The sequence below is a fragment of the Thalassophryne amazonica genome, chromosome 1, assembly GCF_902500255.1.
Source record: "Thalassophryne amazonica chromosome 1, fThaAma1.1, whole genome shotgun sequence".
NCBI lineage: Eukaryota > Metazoa > Chordata > Actinopteri > Batrachoidiformes > Batrachoididae > Thalassophryne > Thalassophryne amazonica.
The window spans coordinates 43,781,776-43,809,537 of record NC_047103.1 but is presented as its reverse complement, the minus strand read 5'-3'; the positions used below and the strand labels follow the sequence as shown (position 1 = coordinate 43,809,537).

Here is a 27,762-nt window from a genome sequence, read left to right as displayed (position 1 = left end):
AGAATGGGAACACGTTGGCTGTTAGAGTTGCGTCTCAGGATTGGTCTTCTTGAGGACGAGATGCTGAGATGATTGGCTGTTGAGTGCTCAGCTTTGGTCAGCTTTGCTCCGCCATTGGCCGTTTGAGCACAGGATAAGGACTTGGAAGAGAATTCGCCTGGGCATACCAGCGGCTGTGTGTGTTTCTCCAGGTAACACTGGAGTTGCATCAGGAAGGGCATCCGGCATAAAACATGTGCCAATTACCAATGTGGATCTGGCTGTATCCACTGTTGCGACTCTGAACAAAACTGGGAGCAGCTGAATAAGCAACATTAAGTATAAAAAAAAAAAACATGGTGGAACGATGCGAGCGCGATGGACATCAAATTCGCTGGTTACTATGCACGTGCTATGTGCGCATGCATCAGGGACCCGGATGTCCGACCGTACCTATTACATGCCACCCACAGGAATCAAACCTGCACCTTCCAAAAGCTCTGATTGCCAGTCAGAAACTTTACCTTTAACTTTTAAGTGAAAGAAAATTGATCTGACTACTGCACTGATTTGGTGGTCCAGTTTAAAATTGTTGTCCATCTTAAAACCCAAGTTTGTGACAGTAGATTTTGAAAAAGCTGACAAAGGCCCCAGATCGACAGGTGAGGAAGAACAGGAGCTGCTAGGGCCAAAAACAATCACCTCTGTTTTCTTTTAATTAAAATTAAGAAAATTCAATGCCATCCAGGCTTTAACATCCTCAAGACAGGACAAAAGGGGCTGAAGAGAAGAGGCATCATTTTTCTTTAGGGGGACATATAGCTGGCTGTCATCAGCATAGCAGTGGAAGCTGATGCCATGCTTTCTGAGAATGGACCCCAGGGGAAGCAAATACAGGGAGAAGAGTAGGGGTCCAAGAATTGAACCCTGTGGGACCGCATATAAAAGTGGAGCGGAGAAGGACTCACAAACCCCGAGGCCAACGCACATAGTCCTACCAGTTAAGTAGGACCTGAACCAGTCCAGGGCACTACCACCGATGCCCACAAGCTGCTGCCCACGGACCAGGTTTAATGCAAGTTTAATCACAGACCCAAACAATGAGCCAACACTTCTGTCTTTGAACATGTTGCCCCCTGCTGGAAGCTCTTATTTACTACATGGCTTCCAGCACAGAAGCAAGCTGAGAACAGCCACAAAGCCCAGCTCTTTACCCAATCACAATGCTCCGGTCAGGCAGAGGTCTTGGAAAATAAAGCAGTGCTGACTTATGGTTTTGATTTATAAATAACATTAACACCGATAGAATAACTCCATTAATGTCAATTCTGTCATTTGTACAAAGTTAAAATATAACATATCTTTTAATGTTGAATAATGCACTATTTCTGAGGTTTTGTAACAAACAAACAGATCGCAAAGGATTCTGGGTAAAATGTGTCTCTGCTAAACACTGATTGGTTCAGTCATTCATTATGTAAACCAACACATTAATGTGACGTGTCATATGTTGGTGTTTACAGATAAAAGTGCTTTTGTAAAATATTCCTTTTTTTTTGTAAAAACAGGCATTTTTATGGAGCCCTGGAAGTGTCATCGCAAAATGTTTTGCATGTGGAGAGAATGTGCGCTCATTTTATTATATTGTGTGCATGTTTTATGATGTCGTATTGTAAAACATGCACTCAATATTGACACATAAATGTTGGCTTGTCACTGTGCGAGTTTTGGCCATTTTTCAGATGATTTTTCATTCGTGCGTGAATTTTTTTGGACCGACTTTCAGGTTAATCGCGCATCCTGCATCGTGTAGTGTACATGGAGTAACAAGTTGCGTTTAACATCTCACGACCACCTCCTGATTGCCGATCGAAAATCAAACCTGTTTGATATTATTCTGGTCAGCCATTGTGAGGGTATCCTGCTGCTGAAGAGCTACAAGCATCCAACCGCTCGCACTGTGCATGTGCAAACACCGCAGACCTATCTTGTTATGTTTTTTTTTGTTTGTTTTGTTTTTCAACTTTGATGTCTCCCACCGAGAGTTTTTATAAATTAAGTTTGAAAAAAAAGCTTAGGTTTTGCTTCTGGAAAGACGAGTCCGACGTACGAGGTCTGTGAGAAAACTATCCGACCTTTTTATTTAAAAAAAAAAACTATATGGATTTGAATCATGTGAGCTTGCATCAGACAAGCTTGAACCTTCGTGCTTTTTTCACGCCTGTCGGTTGCGTCATTCGCCTGTGGGCAGGCTTTGAGTGAGCACTGGTCCACCCCCCTCGTCGGATTTTTATTGTTTATTGTTTAGGAATGGCGGAGCCATTCCTAAACATTCTCGGATCCACCAAGACTCTTCCTCGAGCTGGCCTCCTGTGTAAACTGAGCGATTAGGGGAGAAGGGCCTTAGTCCGGGAGGTGACCAAGAATCTGATGGTCACTTTGTCAGAGCTCCAGCATTCCTCTATGGAGTGAGGAGAACCTTCCAGAAGAACAACCATCTCTGCAGCAATCCACCAATCAGGAGTTGATTTCAGACTGCATGTACACACTCATGAAGCGGAGTCTAGATTTGTTAATCAAGGGCTATAACTCTGGTAAAATGGGCCCAACTGAAATGAAAGGATAATATGCCTATTACCATCTTATTACAAGGACTTGTACCAAGTTTCACAAAATTCCTCCTACAAATGTGAGAGGAGTTGATTTTGGAATGCTTATACTGGTCTTGGGCTGGACGGATGGACAGACATATGAAATTTTAATTGATATGGACATCATAATTTAATTTTACATAATTTCAACTGCTCAAATAGAATAGGAGAATATCTTAAAGATAGTGCAAACAAAAAGGGCAGTGTGTTTCACATAAACAAATATTATTTTGTTGTTTTTACTAGGCCTGGTGAGTTCTTAAACTGTTCATTAGAGATGTTCTGAAAATGTTTTTTTTTTTTTGGGGGGGGGGGGGGGGGGGACTGATTCCAAGCTATGCCATTTTGTTTTGTATCAGCTGATACGCATACCTTTCTCGGTCCAGTAGGGGCGGTAATGATCTAGTGGTTAAGCGTTGGCCTTGAGACCAGAGGATCCTCGGTTCAAATCCCAGCCTGACCAGAAAATCACTAAAGGGCCCTTGGGCAAGGTCCTTAATCCTCTCGTTGCTCCCGGTGTGTAGTGAGTACCTTGTATGGCAGCACCCTCACGTCGGGGTGAATGTGAGGCGTCAGTAAAGCGCTTTGAGCGTCTAATGCAGATGGAAAAGTGCTATATAAATGCAGTCCATTTACCATATCACATGCCTGACTTCAGGCTTGTGCTGATCCAGATACATCGGGGCATGATGCAGGGTGTGATACACAGACATGTAATAAGATTTATTACATATTACAACAAAAATAAAGAACAATCATACACATCATGTAGAACAAATAATGCAGATAAATCATGTAAATATGTAAATTATGTAATGTTTTTATGTCTCTCTATAAAGTCATGAGTGTCTTCTTCACTGTCTCACAACTTCAGTATGAGACTCAAGTTGAATTCTCCCTGCTAGGGAGGCTAAAACGCTCACCTTGTTCAGACATCTTGGTTGAATGAAATAATCTGGATCCTGCACTTGTCACCAGGGTAACAAAATGGGGGTTCTTCCTGACTGGATGAAAAGCGGGGCAATACAAATCCTGGTATTTTAAATGTCTCTTTTTATCACCCTGATTTTATTGCCACAGTTTCCAGGGCAGTAAAATTGATAGGAAAAATATATGCTTTATCAGCACTATTTTTTCTTGTATCTCATGAGGGTTGGTTTATGAATATAGGGCACATTTGATACTTGTATTTTCTGGAACAATACACTTGCGCAGACCATTTTCCTCTACTTGCACCCATCTTGTGTGTTTTTTAAGAGCTGACGTAACATGTGAATTTCTCCTCTGTGAGATCAGTAAAGTTTATCTCATCTTATATTGCAAGTACATTAAAGCCTAGTGTGTGTGGGCTTGGTATGCAATGCACTGCAAAAAAAGTACTTGCCATTTGCTGCTTCTTAATGATTTTTAAAAACAAAAACATTTTTAATATGCTCTGATAATCTCTGTTAGTGCAGCCTTGCGGTGGGATGGAAAGGGGAATGTGATAATTATGGTGTTTTATGTCTGACCACTCTGTTCTGTAATGAAATGTGTGGTAAGATGGAAGAGAAGATAGTAGTACACACTCCTGACCACTTAGGGGCAGTAATGTCTACACAGGTCGCCAAATGCCAATAAACTTTCATAGAAGCAGAAAAGGAGGCAGTATAGTAGAAGAAAACTGGACAAACATACATCGAAACTTCAAGGAGTGAAGTGGCATCCCTCTAAAATATATCACATGAATATCTGAAGCGAAGCAGAGTGTATATGCGTTTTTGAAATGTAACAATGTCACTGTGTTGCTGGTGAGCTAGCAAGCATGGAATAATGTTGTAGGCATCAGCTCTGTTGACACTTGATGCCCAAATGGACCTCAGGCAGATATGGGTTAGACTCATGTTTAATGAAGCTGGTTTTGGTCAGTACATCATTCTCGTATCTGATTCATTTACAGTGGCAAGAAATTTAAAAATAAAATAACACATTTTATAAATTAATATTAGTACACATTTTCTTTCTCAGACATATTGGTAAGGATTACAAATATCCAAATTACAACAAATTAAGAATAACATTTCATTTAAATGATTATGGACTTTCATCTCTACATTACCAGTTGTAATAGGTTTTCTGTCCACAGACACAGAAAATCTATCAAAAGCAATGACTTTGTATTAATTCACTCTGATATCATGGCATGTATCGTTCCACAATGTTTCTCTCACATACTGTGGCTAGTCACAAACTAAAATAAGAAAGTAATACATTCAAAAAGACATTCTAGGAGCATAAAAGACAGAAAACACACATCAAGCTAATGCTAATTCAGATAACGCTTGTAGTCATTTTTACATATGAACTATACTATTACAGTTTTATCATATACACAGTATAAATTATTTACAGTATTATTATGACAGGAAGGAAAGTCATGACAATGCATTTTGTGATGTGGCATAAAATACCATGAGCAGTGACAGGGCAGAAGCTATGCTAACAGAAGGACATGCAATTTCATGTGGTTCGAACAAAGAACTGAAAATTTTTAGTGAAAGGCTTCATTGTAATACATTGATTTTTTTTTTCCCCCTGTTGTGTTAATTAAACAAATAATCTATGTATGATATGAGTGTATGCAGTATTTGTAGTTGTTTCAGTCAACCAGCAAGCTGCTTATAGCATTTGATCATTGGGTTGTGCAGCAACAGTCACGAACTGGGAACAAAAATAAACAAAAACAATGTTTAAAAGATAAACTATTTAAATTAACTAAAAGTTTAATTTTTACTTCTTGAAATTCAGTGATAAGTGCTCTTATTAAATCTACATTGTCTTAAACAGAAAGTGTGACATAATACAAAACTGTTTCCTTGCCAGTTGTTACTCACAGCATCACTGCCAGAATTTCTATGCCTCGTTTTGACCGGATGCTACATTGCCAGTTTTCTTCAAAAGCCATCGGTCCTTGTGCTGAGCGTGTCCAAAGCCTTCATCGTAATTCCCTTTTCTTTTGAACAGTTGTTGGTAGTGAAAGATGCAGTAGAACTCCCCATACAAAGGTGCGTAATTGTACATGCTACAAATGAGCAGAATTTATCAGACACTTTTTGAAATTAATGAAAATAATAACTTGTGTTGCATGACTGAATATTTACTTGAAATTACCTCCGCCAACAAAGTTAGAGGAGGTTATGTTATCACCCCTGTTTATCTGTTTGTGAACAGCCTGGAGCCCAGAATTTATGAGATTTTTACTGAAGACTAATATCCTGATTGGCAAGAAGTGACTCGGTTTTCAAGTTCATAGGTCAAAGGGCAAAGTCAGGAAACGTTTGGAAAAATCCCCATCTTTAACATTAAACAAATCTTGAAAAATTCATAACTGTCAAAAAATGTCTAATCTCTTTCATATTTGACAGCATTATGTAGGACAGTATCATTTATCGATTGACAAAGTTTGATCCAGATCTGATCCAGATTACAAATTTTGTGGCCATTTAAATTTAACATCGAAAACTCCATTTTTAAGTATTTTTACATTATAACTTAATCAAACGTGCCCCAGTCATTCTCATATCTGAAAGTGAGGTGCCAACTGACACTCACTATCGCCTGACAAAGTTTAGCTGACAAAGTTTAGCTGGATCTGATGCGGATTGTGGATTTTGTGGACGTGAATTCAATATTAAAAAGCCCATTTGGTGTACATTTTGCAATATATCTCAATCAAAAGTTCCCCCAAAGTGTGGATATTTGGTTCTTTTTATCTTTGAAAAGCCCTTTTGATCTATAATTTGCATTACATTTTAGCTTATGAAAACTCACTTCTAACAAGACTTTGACCTTTAAAAATTTTTCCAAGGCAAATATTGTGGAATTTGAAACTAGTGGGTCCGCTCTACGAGCACAGCGCTCAACTCTGATTGGTTCTTATTTCATTTATCACTCAACAAAAATATAAACGCAACACTTTTGGTTTTGCTCCCATTTTATATGAGATGAACTCAAAGATCTAAAACTTTTTCCACATACACAATATCACCATTTCCCTCAAATATTGTTCACAAACCAGTCTAAATCTGTGATAGTGAGCACTTCTCCTTTGCTGAGATAATCCACCCCACCTCACAGGTGTGCCATACCAAGATGCTGATTAGACACCATGATTAGTGCACAGGTGTGCCTTAGACTGCCCACAATAAAAGGCCACTCTGAAAGGTGCAGTTTTATCACACAGCACAATGCCACAGATGTCGCAAGATTTTAGGGAGCGTGCAATTGGCATGCTGACAGCAGGAATGTCAACCAGAGCTGTTGCTCGTGTATTGAATGTTCATTTCTCTACCATAAGCCGTCTCCAAAGGCGTTTCAGAGAATTTGGCAGTACATCCAACCAGCCTCACAACCGCAGACCACGTGTAACCACACCAGCCCAGGACCTCCACATCCAGCATGTTCACCTCCAAGATCGTCTGAGACCAGCCACTCGGACAGCTGCTGAAAGAATCGGTTTGCATAACCAAAGAATTTCTGCACAAACTGTCAGAAACCGTCTCAGGAAAGCTCATCTGCATGCTTGTCGTCCTCATCGGGGTCTCGGCCTGACTCCAGTTCGTTGTCGCAACTTCGCACAGCCATTGAAGAGGAGTGGACCAACATTCCACAGGCCACAATTGACAACCTGATCAACTCTATGCGAAGGAGATGTGTTGCACTGCATGAGGCAAATGGTGGTCACACCAGATACTGACTGGTATCCCCCCCCAATAAAACAAAACTGCACCTTTCAGAGTGGCCTTTTATTGTGGGCAGTCTAAGGCACACCTGTGCACTAATCATGGTGTCTAATCATCATCTTGATATGGCACACCTGTGAGGTGGGATGGATTATCTCAGCAAAGGAGAACTGCTCACTATCACAGATTTAGACTGGTTTGTGAACAATATTTGAGGGAAATGGTGATATTGTGTATGTGGAAAAAGTTTTAGATCTTTGAGTTCATCTCGTACAAAATGGGAGCAAAACCAAAAGTGTTGCGTTCCCTCGCTATATCGCTGTTCACCTTTCGCAGTCTCGCCAGTTCGCAGATTTTTTTGTGCAGTTTTGCATGCAACGAAGAAAAAGCACGCGCATTGTGTTCTGCGTGTCTGTTTATAAGAATCTTCTCGATCAGAAGAAAAAAAGAGCGCCAACAACTACCCATATCACTTGGAAAAAGACACCTGCACCGAGGTGGAAAAACACGCTGCGGAGCGGCGCCACGACGAAGAGGCGCGATCAGAGGAACTGTGACATACTGGTCAGGTACTATTAATAATGTCTTATGTGTCCAACCTCGTAGGTTGATTGTTAAAATTAAATTTGTTAGTTCTAAAAGCCATCATAATTATTTATAGGAAAACGTTCTATTTTTATTTCTCAAACAAATGTTTGGTCCTGAAAACAGGTTTTGATCTTTGGTTTCATTCTATAATACTGGACTTATTTTTCTACTAAGGTTTGAACTTTGAGAGTGTTTACACAGGAGAGAAAAGTGAGAAAATGTGTGTAGTGAGGGGTTTTACAGCCTTAAAACATCTATAATAATTGTAAAAAAAATAACACTGGCTACTTTGCGGAATTCACCTGTCGCGGGCTATTTTTAGAACGTAACTCCTGTGATAAACGAGGGACCACTGTATATATATATATATATATATATATATATATATATATATATATATATATATATATATATAAAAGAATGGAGAGGTCTGCAATTTTTATCATAGGTACACTTCAACTGTGAGAGTCAGAATCTAAAAATAAATAAATAATTCAGAAAATCACATTGTATGATTTTTAAATAATTAATTAGCATTTTTATTGCATGAAATAAGTACTTTAAACAAAAATTATCACATTAACCATTTAGAAATTACAGCCATATCCATGAGATATATATGTATATATATATATATATTATGCCTCCATTTTCAGAGGATATGCATAACTGGATGAACAAACAAAAATGTTAACACAAATCATCACTTTTACAGTGAGATTTCTTAAAGGGATTGATACATGAACATTTCCAAGTGACCGAATTGGTCTTGGTCTTTATTTACATCAATCATTAAGAAATACGAGGTCTATTAGAAAAGTATCCGACCTTATTATTTTTTTAAAAAACCATATGGATTTGAATCACATGTGATTACATCAGCCAAGCTTGAACCCTCGTGGGCATGCAAGAGTTTTTTCACACCTGTCGGTGATGTCATTCGCCTGTGAGCACGCCTTGTGGAAGGAGTGGTCCACCTCCCTTGTTGGAATTCCTTTGTCTGAGAAGTTGCTGAGAGACTGGCACTGTGCTTCATCAAAATTTTTTCGAAAACTGTGAGGCACATCCGAGTGGACACCATTGGACAAATTAAGCTGGTTTTCAGTGAAAATTTTAACGGCTGCGCCGCGCCAATCCGTCCACACGTCTTTCATTAAAAAAATCTCCTTTAACAGTGGAATGTCCGGATAAACTGCTAATTCCAACCTCTTCTGAAAGTTCTCTGTTCTCTCACGACGTCCTGGGTCAACAGAGGGTTAAATTTGGAGGTTTTCAGCTTGAAACAGGATGAGGACGTCGCCTCGGAGCGCTGCGCGATGTCCCGCTCCGTGGGAAGTCCTTACAGCGATAGAAACAATCCAAAATCTCTCATCAGCCGTTAAAATTTTCACCGAAAACCAGCTTAATTTCTCGAATGGTGTCCACTCGGATGTGCCTCACCGTTTTCGAAAAAATTTTGATGAAGCACAGCGCCAGTCTCTCAGCAACTTCTCAGACAATGAAAATCCGACAAGAGGGCTGGACCACTCCTCCCACAAGGCGTGCTCACAGGCGAATGACGTCACCGACAGGCGTGGAAAAACTCACGCATGCGCACGAAGGTTCAAGCATGGCTGATGTAAAAACATATGAATCAAATCCATATAGTTTTTTAAAAAAATAAAACGGTCCGTTTCTTTTCTAATAGACCTTGTATAAAGAGTGTGGTACTGCATGTCAAATCTGTCTAGAGTTGGCAGTTCTGAAAAACTAAGAGAGTGCAAGGAGGAAATGAATGAGGGAAGCCACCAAGACAACCATGACCACTAAAGTGTGTCATTATGCAGATATTTCTGGACCTGACTGATGATGTTTGGCTTTTTAAATATCTTTTGAAAAGACTATGACTGTAAATACCAGGGCATAATATTATGAAATAAATTAATTTTAAACCAAATTAATCTTAACTTTTTAGATTTTTTAAAAATTGAACATTTTAATACAGACAATTATCATATAAAATAACCAGAAAAGTGTTTTTTATGTTAAACAAGGAATTATCTCACCTCAGTTTTTTCTTGCACTGTTTACAGCAGAAGCAAGTTTTGTGAAAAATGTATTTGTCTGCAGTAATTTTTTCCATCGGATAAACTGGCTTCAGACAGCTTGAACACATCTCCTGGTGCTTTGGTAGAAACTGATGGGAAAAGTGAGACACATCTTAAACACGAAAGCATGAAGGAAAACCAAACCATTCTGTATTTAGATTCAAATGAAGTCCAACATTATTTGAGAGAATTGTAAAACCATAAAAAAACAACAAATAAACTATATTCATCAATACATTTAATTCCACAGAAGCTGAATTTGGCATCTGTCATAAGACACATGAAAAACAATGATAGCACTCAGCTATCGTGACTAACTGTAAGCGTCTCCTTGCTATGCCTGTTTTATGGATTCTGTTCAATGTTCAGTTGAACCTTCGTGTGTGTCTTGACCTGACACAGAGATGTATGTCTATGTTTGGAGATGCCAAGGTTTCTGACTGAGTCGTGACAATTTTAGAAGTTTTGGCGGTGGTAGTTTTGGTTCCCACAATGCTGTTCCCACCAGAGTTCTCTGCAATTTGAGTTGACTGAGCTCTCATTTGTGGTTAAGTGGCCTGATGGAGGATTGTTTATGATGTACTTCTCTGGAGTCATGTTGATTCTGTGAAGCGCTGGTGCATTTTAAGGTCTATGTTTTTTCCTCCATCTATGGACTGTGCTGTTGTGTCTGGTGGGCCATGGCAATGGATTATCCTGTTTGGTCTGTTTGATCAGGCTTTCTAGCAGCAGACTGGATAGAGATGAAGGAAGGTGAAGATGGAGGACTCACTGGTGGGTTTATGGAGATTCTTTCAGCACTTGCGCTCTTACCTCTTGGAACAGATTCCTGTAAGCTCTGACTTTCCTGTGCCTGAACTGTTTTTGTCGTGCTTGAGCCAATTCTACTTTGGCTACCCAAGGATGAGGATCCTTGCGTTGTTCTTAATGACTCGACCAAATATGATAAACCAGCAATGTCTGAGTCTGATCTTAAAGTTGAGACAGTATACAGAGCATTTTTAATGGCTTCTTCTATGTCCACAAGTCTGGCTACAGTCTGCTCTTTGAGATTCATAATTTCCATAGTGGCTTTTTCAAGATCTCCAAAGACATGCGCCATGGAGACTTTGTTTTCAGCGTAGTCTTTCCATGATGGTGAAATATCATCTCTCTTTTCCAACTTTACCTGCGTTTCTTTCTTATTGTTGACAACACAGGCGGGGGCGTTCTCAAAGACTGCTCTCAGTGACCTTATATCAGCTCGGGTTGCATCTTGTTCGGTTTCTTTACCTCGAGTGAGAATGCTCTGCAGTTCCTCTTGCTTCTGTAGGTTGTCAAAAATTTCCACGGCAGCCGGTCTGTTGCCTTGTATGAACTCTTCCATGTGAACTGACAGCTGCAGTTGATGTTCATCCTCTGTCTCATTCTCCCCTTTCTTTTCCCTCATTCCACCTTCCCTTTCTTTACTGTTGCTTTGAGCATTTTCTCCAGAGATGTTTGAATGATCACATAATGGGACTGTTATTGGAGTTTGTTCTGGATGTGTGCTAATACGTGAATTATAATCTGCAGATGCATGTTCTGTGGTTTGAATGTTCATTTTTAATCGTTTTGGCTTCAGTGGGACATTTCTGACTGAACATGCCCTTTCACCTTGAAATTTCTGACAGGCTTCATGGCAATCTAGCAGAGTATCACTTGTTTCATTCTCGTTTTTCCCTTCGAGGCACCTCACTTCTGCTGTAGCAATATCTTTTATTTGCCTTCCAATGATAGCAAATGAACCTTGGATCTGAGGGTTTATTTGAACTTGTGGAGATAATGGAATCTCATTACCAGGTAGCTTGTTTCTTCCATGATCTGGTTCTGTTTCTGCACCACGGTTTGTTTTGGACAAATGTTGCTTTAGCTCACCTTGATAACCTATTGATGTTTCAGGAGGTTTATCTTCTTGCTTTATTTCATGTGTCATTGTACTGGTTTGGATTTTCTTTGGGTTTTCTATGTTTGATTGGTCATCCTTATGTTTCACCGTTAAATGCTGAGGTTTAGGGGGGATTGTTGGTTTTGGACCAAGAGGTCTTCTGCTTGTCTTGGAGATAGTTGGTTTAGCTTGGGTTTGACGATTGTTTGGGTGCTCTGTATTTGCTACAGTTGCTTCCTGTGTGGCTACTTCTTGCTTTAATGGTGTTGATGGTTTTTGTTTAGCAACAGGGTTAAATGCTTCTCTTGTGAGCTTTGGGGTTGCATCTCCAGCCACATTTTGTGATGTTTGTTTGAGAGACTGGGAAGAGTTTCTGTATATCATAGCTGCTGTGAAGTCTCCTCTGCTGACATTAACACTGCATCTCTCAAGAGCATCCAAGGCTGCTTGGCGTTTACCGTGTATAAGTTCCATGTCTTTCTGCTGTGAAACTAATGCTACTGAACTGGACAATCCAGCAGTGTCTGAATCTGGTTTCTGGGCAATCTGTGTACCACTTTTGTCCTTTTCACCAAAAAACCCATCAACCGCTTTTTGACCATATGGGCAGCTTCTCTCTGTACAGAGGTGTTGACTTTCTGATTTATTTCCTGAAGTGATCTTGGGTACTAATGAGTGCTCATCCTGTATTAACTCATCGCATACCTTGTCTTTCTGTACAGGTTCACACACTACAACTGAAACAGATTCCCTGGATGATTGAACACTTGACAATTTCATTTTTTCTTGCACTGAATTTTGGTAGGCTTTGGTTTCTGTTGGATTGCGAGAGTAGCTTTGGATTGTACTTTGGCAGTTACGCCTTTCATCATCATCATTATCTCCAGCCTCTAATAATCCATCTTGGTGGATCCTGTTTTCATCAAGTGTCTCCGGATGTGAAAACCACAGTGCTTCTTCATGTGCTTTGTTACCACAGCTCCTGAAAATATTATTTTCTTGCTCATGTGAGGACTCATATTTTGCAAGTGGTGCACTGTGATCAGTGAATGGATGAGAATTTACAGGAGATTTAACATGGTCCTCAAAAGCTGTATGCTTTGGTTGGCTTTGACTTGCAGAAAAGATGTTTTTCAATCTCTTTACATCCACCGGTGGGCACTCTAAATGGAATTCTAAATCCCCCTGTGCCTTATCCACTCCATGCTCATGACAAAGCTCTGCTGAGTGGATCTTTGCATGTTGAATTGGAGAAAGTTCTTGTTCTTGCATTGGTGGCTCAGCCCAAAGAGATTTCATACACTGTAAATCTCCCCTTTCAATGCAGGCCTTGAATAGTTTTACATTTCCCTTTAGCATGACTTCAGGACTAACTGATCCTGAGCAGCTTTGTTCTTGTGATGTTTCTAGAAGGCAACTTATGGTTGATCTAACATGCCCATTACTTATTCCTGTAGTATCACCTTTAGTCTCTTCACCTCTTTCCAACTCGGGGACATTGATCTCTGCTGCATGGTCTTGCGGAGGAGAGTAACTTTTCACATCTGCTTCATCTACATAATTGTAGATGGAGTAAACAATCACTTCCACCCTCTTATTGACATCCTCCTGAATAATCACTCCTTTTCTCAAAGAATTATCTTGATTGAGAATATTCTCAATGAGTTGCACCACATTGGCAGTTTTGAACTCTGCACCATGGTTGGCAGTGATGTGATGGTGATGGACTGGCACCTTCACCACTGTAGCTTCCATATTTCCTGTACTATTCTCCTTTAGGTATGTGACCTGAGGCTTTAGGTTTGCCCGTGGGAGCTCATGGTGTATAAAGTTTTGTGCACCACCTTCAGCCAGTTCGTCATGTTTTACCTTTGGCCCATTCTCAGATAGGATGAATTTAGCTTTTCTTGCTATCATTGTCTCATTCACCTCAATGATTGTTCCACCTGAATGTATGACATTGGAGCAGTAGAGGGAATTCAGTGTTTCCTTAATGTTCTCTACCATTGTTTGAATTTCTTCCTTGTTTTGCTGCCTAATTTTGTCAAATGGCATTGAGTCAAACAGGTGGGCTCTGTTCTTGACATTAGCTGTCAGACAGTCCTTGACAGCCACACTGTCCTGACATTTTAGTCGATATGCGCAGGAATTTTCTTGCTCTATGTTTGCTGAAATAAAAGGGTTGTTTTGAAAAAGAGCTGTGCTTGTTTTGATGAATTCCCCAGTACTTTCTGGATCAGGAACATTCGCAGATGCACCCCCAAAGACTGTTTGACCAGTAGAAGTGACTTTTATACATTCCTGATCTTCAGAGTATTCATGGTCAACACTTTGGCCATTTGTAGGGAAACCCAGATTATCTTTGGCACTGATTTCAACCTCCTGTTTTTGTTTTTGAACTGGACCTGTCTTATCTGCGGGAATAAAATCTTCTTGTAACATGGTATTTGGACTTGGACTAGATGTAGTCACAGGCTGTCTCTCAAATATTCGCCGACTAGATTTGACATCAGTTCCATGCACTTCATCCACACCTTCTGTTTTATGATCTGGATTAAGATCCAACATTCTGTTAACATTTTCTTCATAAGGCTCCTCAAACACAGTTGATTTGCTGTTGTCACTTGGTCCCACTGCTCCCCCCGCTAAATGCACCATAGGTGTGTAAGAAGAAACTTTGTCACTCAGAGAACACTTCTCAAATATTAAGCGCCTTAAGAGGACCTCTCCCTCGTATGTGCTATCCACAGGTGTAACTCCACTCTCTAAGCTCAAAACCTCAGTAAGCTCCTCATCCACAACATCATCCAGCATCTTCAACTCTGGATGTGTATGTTTAAGCAACCTCTTCAGCTCACTTCTCTGCCGCTGTTGGTATAACTTTTCTTTGGAGAGTTGTGTTGGTGTGGACTGCTTAGTGTGTGCTCCATCATCTGATCCTTGATGTCTCATGGAAGGAAGCAGAAGGAGGTCGTTTTCCGGTTGTTGGAGGTCTTCTGCCATCTTAGAGGAACAAAGCGACATGGTTTGATCACTAACTCCTTTGTTAGTGAGGTATCCCATTAAATTATGGCTCAGATTTTACAATGTGCTTACAAGAAGGGCAGCCAGGTGTTACTCGGTCCAGGTTCAAGGTGTCAGTGGGTTAGTGTAATTCCACAACACCATGTGAAAACATACATAACGTAACAAAAGTGGTCAATGAAAGAAACAAGCTAACAAAAACAATGAAATCCATTTTCTCACAAAAATGAAAGAAAAAAATGTATGCATACCTGTTACTCAAGCAATGATATGTAGTATGTAATGACACTATCATTAATGTGCAACTCAAGCACATGCAAGATTTTCTCACAAAGTCAAAAAACAAAATGACATGAACTTCTACATTACCTTAGTTCGCTTTAATTTTTTTCCAGGGTGAGATGATTGAGCTTGTCCCTGGGGGAAACAACATTTAAGTTATTGCTAACTTTAAGGAAGTACTGCTTTGTTAGTATGGCCACAGCAGATGGCCACCACACTGAGTCTGGTCTGCTTGAGGTTTCTTCATATAATCAGAGAGTTTTTCCTGACCAGTGTGCTTCCTCGTTGGGTGGGTAAGATTTAGATCTTACTTATGTATAGCAGCTTGGGGTGACTTATGTTTTAATTTGGTGCTGAAATGAAAACTGAAATGAATTAAACTGAATTGAAGTGGCCTGCTGGCAGGTTTTAGATAATCAATAATCACTTTGTGATATAATTAAGTGTTATACTGTGTCCAGGCAAAAGGCATGATAGTGTAGACTTTCACCCTTAAATCAAGAGATTTAATAACAATATCACATTAACCACTTTGGTAACAGAGCCATTTTTATACATCATAATTGGATAAACTAAGAATTAAAAATGATTGCCAATACAAATAAACTGTGCGTACTACAACTTGTCAGTTGCACCACCAGTGACCATTTAATGGTTGGAGTGGAACAGAGAAGTATTTTCACACAAGAAAACATATCAGATCTAAGCTCTAGTTTCCCATGAGTTTTTCTAGCAAACTAAACTAAAAATAAATTTCACATCTGGATAAGAAAATTGTTGCCATGTAGCTGTAGTACAACTGGTCAGCCACAAACAAAAGTTGCTTTGTGCATATCTTGGTGGCTTCCCTCACTAGTCTTCTTCAGAACTGCTTACTACAAGCAGATTTACTTTACAGGACCATATTGTTTGGAATTGTTAATGATTAAATGTAAATTAAGTCCAAATCACGTCAACTGACTCACGAATGTTTATGTAACCATCTCCTGACTTGTCTAAATAAAACCTTCTGTACAACCCCAATTTCAATGAAGTTGGGACTTGTGTAAAATGTAAATAAAAACAGAATACAATGATTTGTAAGTCCTCTTCAACCTATATTCAATTGAATACACCACAAAGACAAGATATGTAATGTTCAAACTGATAAACTTTGTTTTTGTGCAAATATTTGCTCATTTTGAAATGGATGCCTGCAACACGTTTTAAAAAAGCTGGGACAGTGGTATGTTTACCACTGTGTTACATCACCTTTCCTTCTAACAACACTCAATAAGCGTTTGGGAACTGAGGACACTAATTGTTGAAGCTTTGTAGGTGGAATTCTTTCCCATTCTTGCTTGATGTACGACTTCAGTTGTTCAACAGTCCGGGGTCTCTGTTGTCGTATTTTGTGCTTCATAATGCACCACAAAATTTCAATGGGCGACAGGTCTGGACTGCAGGCAGACCAGTCTAGTACCTGCACTCTTTTATTACAAAGCCACACTGTTGTAAGACGTGCAGAATGTGGCTTGGCATTGTCTTGCTGAAATAAGCAGGGACGTCCCTGAAAAAGACGTTGCTTGGATGGCAGCATGTGTTGCTCCAAAACCTGGATGTACCTTTCAGCATTGATGGTGCCATCACAGATGTGTAAGTTTCCCATGCCATGGGCACTAACACACCCCCATACCATCACAGACGCTGGCTTTTGAACTTTGCGCTGGTAACAATCTGGATGTTTTTTTTCCTCTTTTGAACATGATTTACAAAAACAATTTGAAATGTGGACTCATCAGACCACAGCACACTTTCCCACTTTGCAGCTGTCCATTTCAAATGAGCTCGGGCCCAGAGAAGGTGGCAGTGTTTCTGAGTGTTGTTGATGTATGGCTTTCAGTTTGCATGGTAGAGTTTTAACTTGCACTTGTAGATGTACCAACGAACTGTGTTAACTGACAGTGGTTTTCTGGAGTGTTTCTGAACCCACGCGGTAAGATCCTTTACACAGTGATGTTGGTTTTTAATGCAGTGCCGCCTCAGGGATCGAAGGTCACGGGCATTTAATGTTGGTTTTCGGCCTGCCTCTCATGTAGAAAGTTCTCCAGATTCTCTGAATCTTCTGATTATATTATGGACTGTAGATGATGGAATCCCTAAATTCCTTGCAATTGAATGTTGACAACAATTGGCAACAATTTCAATATGAGCAAATATTTGCACAAAAACAACAAATTTTATCAGTTTGAACATTAAATATCTTGTCTTTGTGGTGTATTCAATTGAATATAGGTGGAAGATGATTTGTAAATCACTGTATTCTGTTTTTATTTACAATTTACACAACATCCCAACTTCATTGGAATTGGGGTTGTAAAACTGATTATTTATATTGTAACAAAAATCATCATATATTGTTTGCCCAATTACGTATGGCCTCTGAAAATGTTGGGTTTGCAAATAAGCATTGCTGAATAGTTAATGTGATAGTTTTGTTGGCCTGCTTGCATTAAAGCTGATAGTCTACACCACAACTAAATTGACAGTTTCATTTCAACTGCACTGTGGTGGTGGACAGAGGAAAAAAAACACTCAAAAATTGTCACTGTCCAAATATTTATGCACTTGACATGTAATGATTTTGATATAGGCCATGTTTTCATACACAGGGGAGATATTTACCAGTTTGAAAAGGCTGCTTTCTTTCTCCTGATGTGCCACCTTTGACAGGTAAAGAGCAGAGATGGCTTTGACAGAGACGCACAGGTTCTCCTTGTCCTGGATGTAGGAGCTATCTCTGAAATCTGCAGCCGGCCTTTTTTTATCATCTGCAGACACATCAAAGAAAAATTCTAAGTTGTAACATTTGGTTTGTAACCTTTTAAGGGTTATGACCAATTGTGTGCTGAATTTTGCATTAACAGAATAAACAATCAATGCACAGATCATACAAAATAAAGTACATGGATTACAGTAATGCTGTCATGATCCCCGTCTGTGTCTGTACTTGTCCTCTGGCTCCCCTTGTGATTGTTCCTAGTGTTTATATTGTTTGGGGTCCCTGTGGGTTTTTCATGTCTGTGTACTGGGTTTATTCTTGTATGTCTTTTGTGTTGATTTAAATGTTAGTTTTCTTCCTGTGTCTATAGCTGGCTGTGGTCAATTGGTGTTTACCCTCACCTGTGCCTCATCTGTGTGATTACCCTCAGTGTGTATTTATACCCCTCTGTTCCTCCTGTGCAGTGTCTGAATTTTGAGTGCGTCTACCCTCTTTCTTACCATAATTTCTAGTGTTTTCTTGTGTATGATTTGTGGTTGCTGCATCTTGCTTCCTACTGCTTGTTTAGTTGTTGCCTGCCATATTGGACACTTTACTTGTGGCAGTTTCTTGTGTTTTTGGACAGTTCTCTGCCTCCCTGACCTCTTACCTCCTAATTCCCTCACAGACACTGTCGCCAGTTTAGGACTGCTCTCCCATGTACTGACCTATAACCTCCATCTGAGTGAGTCATTAAAGACTGTTTTTGAACTTGCTGGTGTTATCTCTGTGTAGAGGTCTGAACCCATCACACACTCATGACAAATACACTTAATATACATTTTAATTTGCAATATGCATCTGTGGCTAACATGAATGAGTGAGGCTAATCACCATCTCAACATGTCATTTAGGGCCTTCACACTTTTTTCAATAAATGGTTCTGGGGAGCATTAGCATAGCTAAAAACCCTATCTATCCTTCGCCCCCCAAACCCCACCAATTATAGCCCTCTTAACTTCCTGCTATTTTACACATTTTTCTTTATTTACCTCTCACATGCCTGGAAAGTCCTCACCATTGTAGTGCATGGCCTCGATTCGCCCTAATTAAATAAGTACATTAATGCTGTCTCAACAAAAACCTGAGTTTTGAACTGCAGAGATGGTGTCTTCACTCTCATTTGGGAAATTCCTAAGTCATTTGGTGATCTGAAGATAAGCTTGAAGACATCCCCCATGGGCCAACACTGTGCTCACAGCAAAACAGAACTGTAACTCAAAGTTCTTCAAAGGGAACCCTTGCCTGGTTAACGGTTGAATTTTCAGTTACTATGAATTACATGACATTATAATGGCTTCACATCAGAGTTTGAAATTTCCCAGGCCCAAAGAACCCACTTTTATGGCCTCACACCAAGGCCAGACCCTCTGAAGACTGCATGACGATATCCCTTCCACGATAAGAGTGACCATAAAACTTTGTGTCTTGATAACAGCTATTATCTTTAGGTCTAAGTGAAGAAAGACATTCTTTTAAAATCAAAGAATTGCATCAGTATGTTTTTATTCATATATATATATATATATATATATATATATATATATATATATATATATATAAACTTCTAATGTTGTCTGTATTGATTAATCAAGCAATGCTTTGCATGTATTCTATTTAACTGATATGTGTTCCTTGCAACTGATGTGTGTTTAAGTGTGATCTTTCTGCATTATCAGTGTTGATGGTGAAATATTCTTTTTTAACAAAATGGAGTGTTTGAGTGACTATTAATAATGTGTATCCATTCGAGTGTCGTAGAACAATAGTATATCAAAATAGTTAATGTGTTTAAATAACTGAATCATTTTTGGTCTGCCCTCTGAGCAGAAGTTTTCTGTGAAGTTACACACCCTAAATGGGTGGAGTTTGGTGACGTCAGTCCCCCTTAAAAAGTTAGAACAGAGTGCTGCTCCCTCTCTCTTGCCTCTCTTTGCTCCTCTCGACTCGCTCTCTTCCTTTCTAAAACACTTATTTATTTTGGGGTCAATAAGGCCCCATTCTAAGCTAACCTAGCTGAAGCTACCATGTGGCATTCACTTGTTGTTTTATTCTTGTCTCAATTTTTGAGAATTTTAACCCGACGCTTTAAGGTGCGTCAAGTTTTTTGTTTAATAATTTTCTTAAAATGAATTGGCTTCAAATTTCATCACTAAATTCTAATCAGATTCTCTCTTTCAACGTCTCATGAGTTAGTAAGAATTGTGTCCATAAATGAACTTATTTAATCACTGTCCACAAAAATGCCAGTAAACTGTTCATTTCTTGTATAACTGTAAATAAACTGCAAATATTTCTGGGGTGGTTCACTTTGTGTTCAGAAGGAAACCTTTGGTTGAATGTTTAAATTAAAGTACCTATGCTGCAAATAGGTAGTGGATTAATTATCCTAATTAAATAATAATTATTAAATCCTAAAATTGTTAACTATTTTGGTGACCCATTAAATTAGGCCTAGGCCAATCTAATTCAATTTGGGAGTTTAACTACGTATTCATTATATTTATTTTGGTGTCAGCGTGTGAGCCATTGTAGAATTAACCAATTTTGTTGCCAATCTAGACTTAACCAATTTTGTCAGATCCTTATGGTGCTTCCGTGTGAGGGCTAGCAAATATTTGTTACACTATCTCATTAGGTCCTTCAGACTTTTTTCAGTAAATGGTTCAGTGATGCATTATCATGGCTAAAAGTCTTCATGTAATTTACATGCTAAATAGTCACTAACTGACAACATGAGTTGTCAAGGTGCACCCTGCCTTTCACTTTAGCGTTCCAGGTTTCAGTGTTGACTGTTTACTGAATTCCCGCAAGATCTCCATTCCGCAAAAGCTCTTCTGTCTTTTTTTTTTTTTTAATTGAGACAAACAAAGTTCGACAAAACCTTACAGAGATTAAACATACCACAGCAAAAACAACATACTGAAACACAGGTTAATCCCCTGTGCTGCACTCCAGGAAGTATTCAACATTTGACATTTCCGGTGTCAGTGCCGACTCAACATTTGGCATTTACATTTTCAGTGTCAACTTTCCACTGAATTCCTGCAAGATCTCCTGTATTGTCAATCCAGGAAGTGTCCAAGATTTGAACACATCAAGATTGTTTCACGGTGGACTCAAAATTTGGCATTTCATGTTTGGGCCTCCCTGTACCATGAGCAAGCTTGTGTGTTGCTGCATTCGTATTAAAATCCTGTCAAAGGAAAACATTTAACATCCTATGACTTGGAAAATGCATAGACTGTCATACGCTCTCCATTCGGTGTGCTCCTGTATCACACTTAAACAGAATTTTCAGTTTTGCAAATGCCTTTTTTTTTTACAAATAAAAAAATACATATTTACAAATAGAGAATTATTTGTAAAAACCAACACACACACACACACGTTACAGTAACTTGCATGGTTTTTTGTTTTGTTTTGTTTTTTACAACCAACCAACCAGTGATGAGGAGGCTCAATTTCCCATAATGCCTTTGGGCATCTGTGAGTTTTAATGCTCAAAACATTCAGAATTAGTGCATTACTTTAAAACTAAAAGATATTTGTGATATTTTCACTTTGTAAAAATGACAGTTAACGCTACTATCAATAAACCGTCTGAAATTAGTTTGGTTTTTAAATCAAAATCATAAGTCAAATCTGCTTTCCACCTCTGCCTCACGTCTGGAGCACTGTATGCTGTGAGTGTAAATGACTTCCTTACAGCATTGGACAGGGTGTACAAAGACAGGAGCTCTGATTCATTGTTTGTGTTGGGTTTGTGATTGTCTTTGTTTCTCCTCAGAAGCATTGGCGGTGATTAAACTCAAAACTGGCTTGTCAGTAGCTGACAGTGTACCAGAGTCAATACTAATAGTTAGCGGTTATCAGTCAGCTGTAGCTTCTGCAAAATGTTTTTATCAGTTTATTGTTATAAAAGTTAACTTTTCAGTTAACGGTTATTGAAGCTAACTTTTTGGTTAGCTGTGCCCACCACTGGAAATTTGTAGAAAAAAAACACAGTCCCCAGAGTCACCCAATTATTAATATGATAACAAATATATGATAACAAATTACCCCACATGGAGTGATTGGTTATGATTAATTTTGTATCAACCATATCAATCAACCACAAACTATGCATCATTAACTTAGGATATCAGAGTGAGTATCCAAAAACAAGTGACTATATTACATGACAACTCTTGAGAGAAGAAAGTACGGCATACAGTAGTGTTCAGAATAATAGTAGTGCTATGTGACTAAAAAGATTAATGCAGGTTTTGAGTATATTTCTTATTGTTACATGGGAAACAAGGTACCAGTAGATTCAGTAGATTCTCACAAATCCAACAAGACCAAGCATTCATGATATGCATACTCTTAAGGCTAAGAAATTGGGCTATTAGTAAAAAAAAGTAGAAAAGGGGGTGTTCACAATCATAGTAGCATCTGCTGTTGATGCTACAAACTCAAAACTATTATGTTCAAACTGCTTTTTTAGCAATCCTGTGAATCAGTAAACTAGTATTTAGTTGTATAACCACAGTTTTTCATGATTTCTTCACATCTGCGAGGCATTAATTTTGTTGGTTTGGAACCAAGATTTTGCTCGTTTACTAGTGTGCTTGGGGTCATTGTCTTGTTGAAACACCCATTTCAAGGGCATGTCCTCTTCAGCATAAGGCAACATGACCTCTTCAAGTATTTTGACATATCCAAACTGATCCATGATACCTGGTATGCGATATATAGGCCCAACACCATAGTAGGAGAAACATGTCCATATCATGATGCTTGCACCACCATGCTTCACTGTCTTCACTGTGAACTGTGGCTTGAATTCAGAGTTTGGGGGTCATCTCACAAACTGCCTGTGGCCCTTGGACCCAAAAAGAACAATTTTACTCTCATCAGTCCACAAATATTCCTCCATTTCTCTTTAGGCCAGTTGATGTGTTCTTTGGCAAATTGTAACCTCTTCTGCACATATCTTTTATTTAACAGAGGGTGTTTGCATGGGATTCTTGCAAATAAATTAGCTTCACACAGGTGTCTTCTAACTGTCACAGCACTTACAGGTAACTCCAGACTTTCTTTGATCATCCTGGAGCTGATCAGTGGGTGAGCCTTTGCCATTCTGGTTATTCTTCTATCCATTTTGATGGTTGTTTTCCATTTTCTTCCACGTGTCTCTGTTATTTATTTTTTATTTTTTTGGTCCATTTTAAAGCATTGGCGATCATTGTAGATGAACAGCCTATAATTTTTGCATCTGCATATAAGGTTTCCCCTCTCCAATCAACTCTTTAATCAAACTACGCTGTTCTTCTGAACAATGTCTTGAACGTCCCATTTTCCTCAGGCTTTCAAAGAGAAAAGCAAGTTCAACAGGTGCTGGCTTCATCCTTAAATAGGGGACACCTGATTCACACCTGTTTGTCCACAAAATTGACGAACCCACGGACTGAATGCCACACTACTATTATTGTGAACACCCCCTTTTCTACTTTTTTTACTAATAGCCCAATTTCTTAGCCTTAGGAGTGTGCATATCATGAATGCTTGGTCTTGTTGGATTTGTGAGAATCTACTGAATCTACTGGTACCTTGTTTCCCATGTAACAATAAGAAATATACTCAAAACCTGGATTAATCTTTTTAGTCACATAGTACTACTATTATTCTGAACACTACTGTAAATAAAAGAAAGAGAGATTGTAGCGCCAGGTACCATTTATATCTTTAAAAGTATTATTTTGAGGTGCTCTCTCAAGATAGAGCTGCTGATAGAGGTAAACTGACATAGTACTTAACGTCATCCCTGAAAACGTAACAGAAAAGTTATAGATTGAAAGGAACTCCTGTCTGACTTTATTCCAGTTTGTTGATAAAGTCGTCTACATCTTTGTTTCAAGCTTGTGCTCGGTGCCATTGTGGTACACCGTCAGAGTGATTGGAAAGTGCATACTGAAGCGGATACCCTTGTTAATTAGAGCCCGACACGCCTCGTTGAAACCTTGCCGCCTCTCTCGGACTGAAGCAGATAAATCCTGATGTATGAAGATCCACTAACATTCATATTCTAGATCACGTGTTGCTCTCGTTGCCATTATCCTCGGTTTGTCCCTGGGAGTTGTAACGTTTTAATAATCACCGGCCGAGGACATCCACCTCACGGCTCCAGTGCACCTGGTCGATTTTAACACAACAATTAGTGCCAGGGCTCGTTTGTAAGCCAAGCACAGTGCAGTGGACAGCCAGGTTTCAAAGAAGTGGATAAGGTGTTTTCCTCCGTGCCTTAAGAACCCAGATGTTACCCGTCTGCTCTGGGTCTCCATTTAGCAGCCATTACCTTGATTTATTTCTCTGCTTCAGCAAGTCTCCCCTCTAACCTGGTTGTCAGGTTTCACATACATTTTATACAATAACTTGTACAAAATGTAAATAAATGAGCTCAGTGTGAACACGTCTCTAGTCAGCCATCATCACGTGATGCCCATCATCTTTTTGATGTTGTAACAGAGAGTATTTTGGTGTACTCCAGTCTAGTCCTTTACAATATGAAATGTCAACAATAAATAAACCAAACAAAAAATAACAAAAACTCCTTAACCTTCAGCTCAGTATTTCTGAACCTCAAACCAAATGAGTTGTATGTAACATGCTGTTTATAATCCCATGCTGCCTCCTAGTGGTGGACAGTATAAATATTTCTCCATAGTACTGTCAGGAACAAACCCTGATGCACATCATTATGTAACGTTAGGTTTAAAATGTTAGGCAGAAACAATGCATTTTGGCACAGAAAATCTCCACAATGTATTGATGAATGTGGGTGCCACAGTGACACAGCATGCTGTCATTGGATTCTAATTAAAATTGGGCTCTCTGGGTTTGAAGAGTTCTGCAATCAAAATGACAAGCACATGAAGGCAACAAGAAAACCTCCTTCACAGAAGTAACAAGCAGTTCGTTTTTATGTCTGTGGAAGAGGTAAAAACAACAGTTTGGTGCTCGAAACAGTATACGATGCATCCAGAAAGTTTTCACAGTGCTGCACTTTTTCTTTCCTCAGAATTCTGCACACAATACCCCATAATGAGAATGTAAGGGTTTTTTTTTATTATTTTTGCAAATTTACAAAGAACAACAACAAACTAAGAAATCACATGTACTTAAGTATTCACAACCTCTGACATGAAGCCCACCTGGGGCAAATTCAGTTTATTGGACATGATTTGTAAAGGCACACACCTGTCTACATATAAGGTCCCACAGTTGACAGTGCATGTCAGAGCACAAACAAAACATGAAATCAAAGGAATTGTCTGTAGACCTCTGAGACAGGATTGTGTCGAAGCACAAATCTAGAGAAGGTACAGAAACATTTGGGCTGCTTTGAAGGTCCCAGTGAGCACAGTGGCCTCCATCATCTGTAAGTGGAAGAAGTTTGGATCCACCAGGACTCCTCCTAGAGCTGGCTGACCAAATAAAACTGAGCAATGGGGGGAGAAGGGCCTTTAGTCAGGGAGGTGACCAAGAACCTAATGATCACTCTTTCAGAGCTCCAGCATTCCTCTGTGGAAAGAGGAGAACCTTCCAGAAGGACAACCATCTCTATAGCAACCCAACAATCAGGTCTGTGTGGTAGAGTGGCCAGACGGAACTCCTTTGTAAAACGGAACATAACAGGCTGCCTAGAGTTTGCCAAAAGGCACTTGAAGGACTTTCCAGCCATGAGAAACAAAATTCTCTGGTCTGATGAGACAGAACTCTTTGGCATGAATGCCAGGTGTCATGTTTGAAAGAAACCAGGCACTATCCCGACAGTGAAGCATGGTGGTGGCAGCATCATGCTGTGGGGATGTTTTTCAGTGGCAGAAACTGGAAGACTAGTCAGGATTGAAAATGAATGCAACAATGTACAGAGACATCCTGGATAAAAACCTGCTCCAGTCGCTCTTGACCTCAGACTGGGCAAGGTTCATCTTACAGCAGGACAATGACTCTAAACACACAGCCAAGATATCAAAGGAGTGGCTTCAGCACAACCCTGTGAATGCCCTTCAGTGACACAGGTAGAGCCAGAAATGAATCCAGCTGAACAACTCTGGAGAGATCTGAAAATGGCTGTGCACCGATGCTCCCCATCCAACCTGATGGAGCTTGGGAGGTGTGGCAATGAGGAAAACTGCCCAAAGATAAGTGCGCCAAGCTTGTGGCATCATATTCCACATCTGTGCATTAGCACTCTTGCTTGCCTCTACTGGTGGTTGGCTCTCACTGCGGTATTGTATCACTTCCTGTTCCGGAGCACAGCGGTGTTTTTCTGTATCTGTTAGCTGTTTAATCTGCGCAGTTAGATTGATCTAGTTATCTAGATTACGATTTGTTTCCCAGTGTAATCTTTACGTGCCTTAACTAAAGCACTCCTTCTGCTGAATCACCTCTAAATTATTTACACATTATTCACTTTGCGTGTTTTTAGGAATCCGCTAGCTTAGCGTAGCTACTAGCTCTTAGCCGATTTAGCATGGCGGCTTCTCCTGTCTCTCCCGCACTTTTCTGCTCTGGGTGTGAAATGTTTAGTTATTCCTCGGCCTCCTTTAGCAGTAATGGTACTTGTAATAAGTGTAGCTTATTCGTAGCTTTGGAGGCCAGGCTGGGCGAATTGGAGACTCGGCTCCGCACCGTGGAAAATTCTACAGCTAGCCAGGCCCCTGTAGTCGGTGCGGACCAAGGTAGCTTAGCCGCCGTTAGTTCCCCCCTGGCAGATCCCGAGCAGCCGGGAAAGCAGGCTGACTGGGTGACTGTGAGGAGGAAGCGTAGCCCTAAACAGAAGCCCCGTGTACACCGCCAACCCGTTCACATTTCTAACCGTTTTTCCCCACTCGACGACACACCCGCCGAGGATCAAACTCTGGTTATTGGCGACTCTGTTTTGAGAAATGTGAAGTTAGCGACACCAGCAACCATAGTCAATTGTCTTCCGGGGGCCAGAGCAGGCGACATTGAAGGAAATTTGAAACTGCTGGCTAAGGCTAAGCGTAAATTTGGTAAGATTGTAATTCACGTCGGCAGTAATGACACCCGGTTACGCCAATCGGAGGTCACTAAAATTAACATTAAATCGGTGTGTAACTTTGCAAAAACAATGTCGGACTCTGTAGTTTTCTCTGGGCCCCTCCCCAATCAGACCGGGAGTGACATGTTTAACCGCATGTTCTCCTTGAATTGCTGGCTGTCTGAGTGGTGTCCAAAAAATGAGGTGGGCTTCATAGATAATTGGCAAAGCTTCTGGGGAAAACCTGGTCTTGTTAGGAGAGACGGCATCCATCCCACTTTGGATGGAGCAGCTCTCATTTCTAGAAATCTGGCTAATTTTCTTAAATCCTCCAAACCGTGACTATCCAGGGTTGGGACCAGGAAGCAGAGTTGTAGTCTTACACACCTCTCTGCAGCTTCTCTCCCCCTGCCATCCCCTCATTACCCCATCCCCGTAGAGACGGTGCCTGCTCCCAGACTACCAATAACCAGCAAAAATCTATTTAAGCATAAAAATTCAAAAAGAAAAAATAATATAGCACCTTCAACTGCACCACAGACTAAAACAGTTAAATGTGGTCTATTAAACATTAGGTTTCTCTCTTCTAAGTCCCTGTTGGTAAATGATATAATAATTGATCAACATATTGATTTATTCTGCCTAACAGAAACCTGGTTACAGCAGGATGAA

General features: G+C 39.8%; 1 protein-coding gene across 3 annotated transcripts in view; it reads right to left on the bottom strand.

Annotated features, from left to right (window-relative positions):
- Positions 1-4,414: 4,414 nt before the first annotated feature.
- The window catches only part of LOC117509008 (xin actin-binding repeat-containing protein 1-like), a 32,437-nt gene continuing 9,089 nt past the window's right edge, over positions 4,415-27,762 (bottom strand). Inside the window, exons 2-5 of one of the 3 annotated variants that reach the window (XR_004560223.1) lie at positions 17,903-18,048; positions 15,326-15,373; positions 9,985-10,115; positions 4,415-5,691 (exon numbers count right to left, since the gene is read on the bottom strand). Coding sequence is in view for 2 of the 3 variants with exons in the window: in XM_034168831.1 (XP_034024722.1) it covers positions 10,718-14,935 (4,218 nt within the window). In the remaining variant the exon portion in view is untranslated. The other 2 variants (XM_034168837.1, XM_034168831.1) reach the window with 2 other exon arrangements.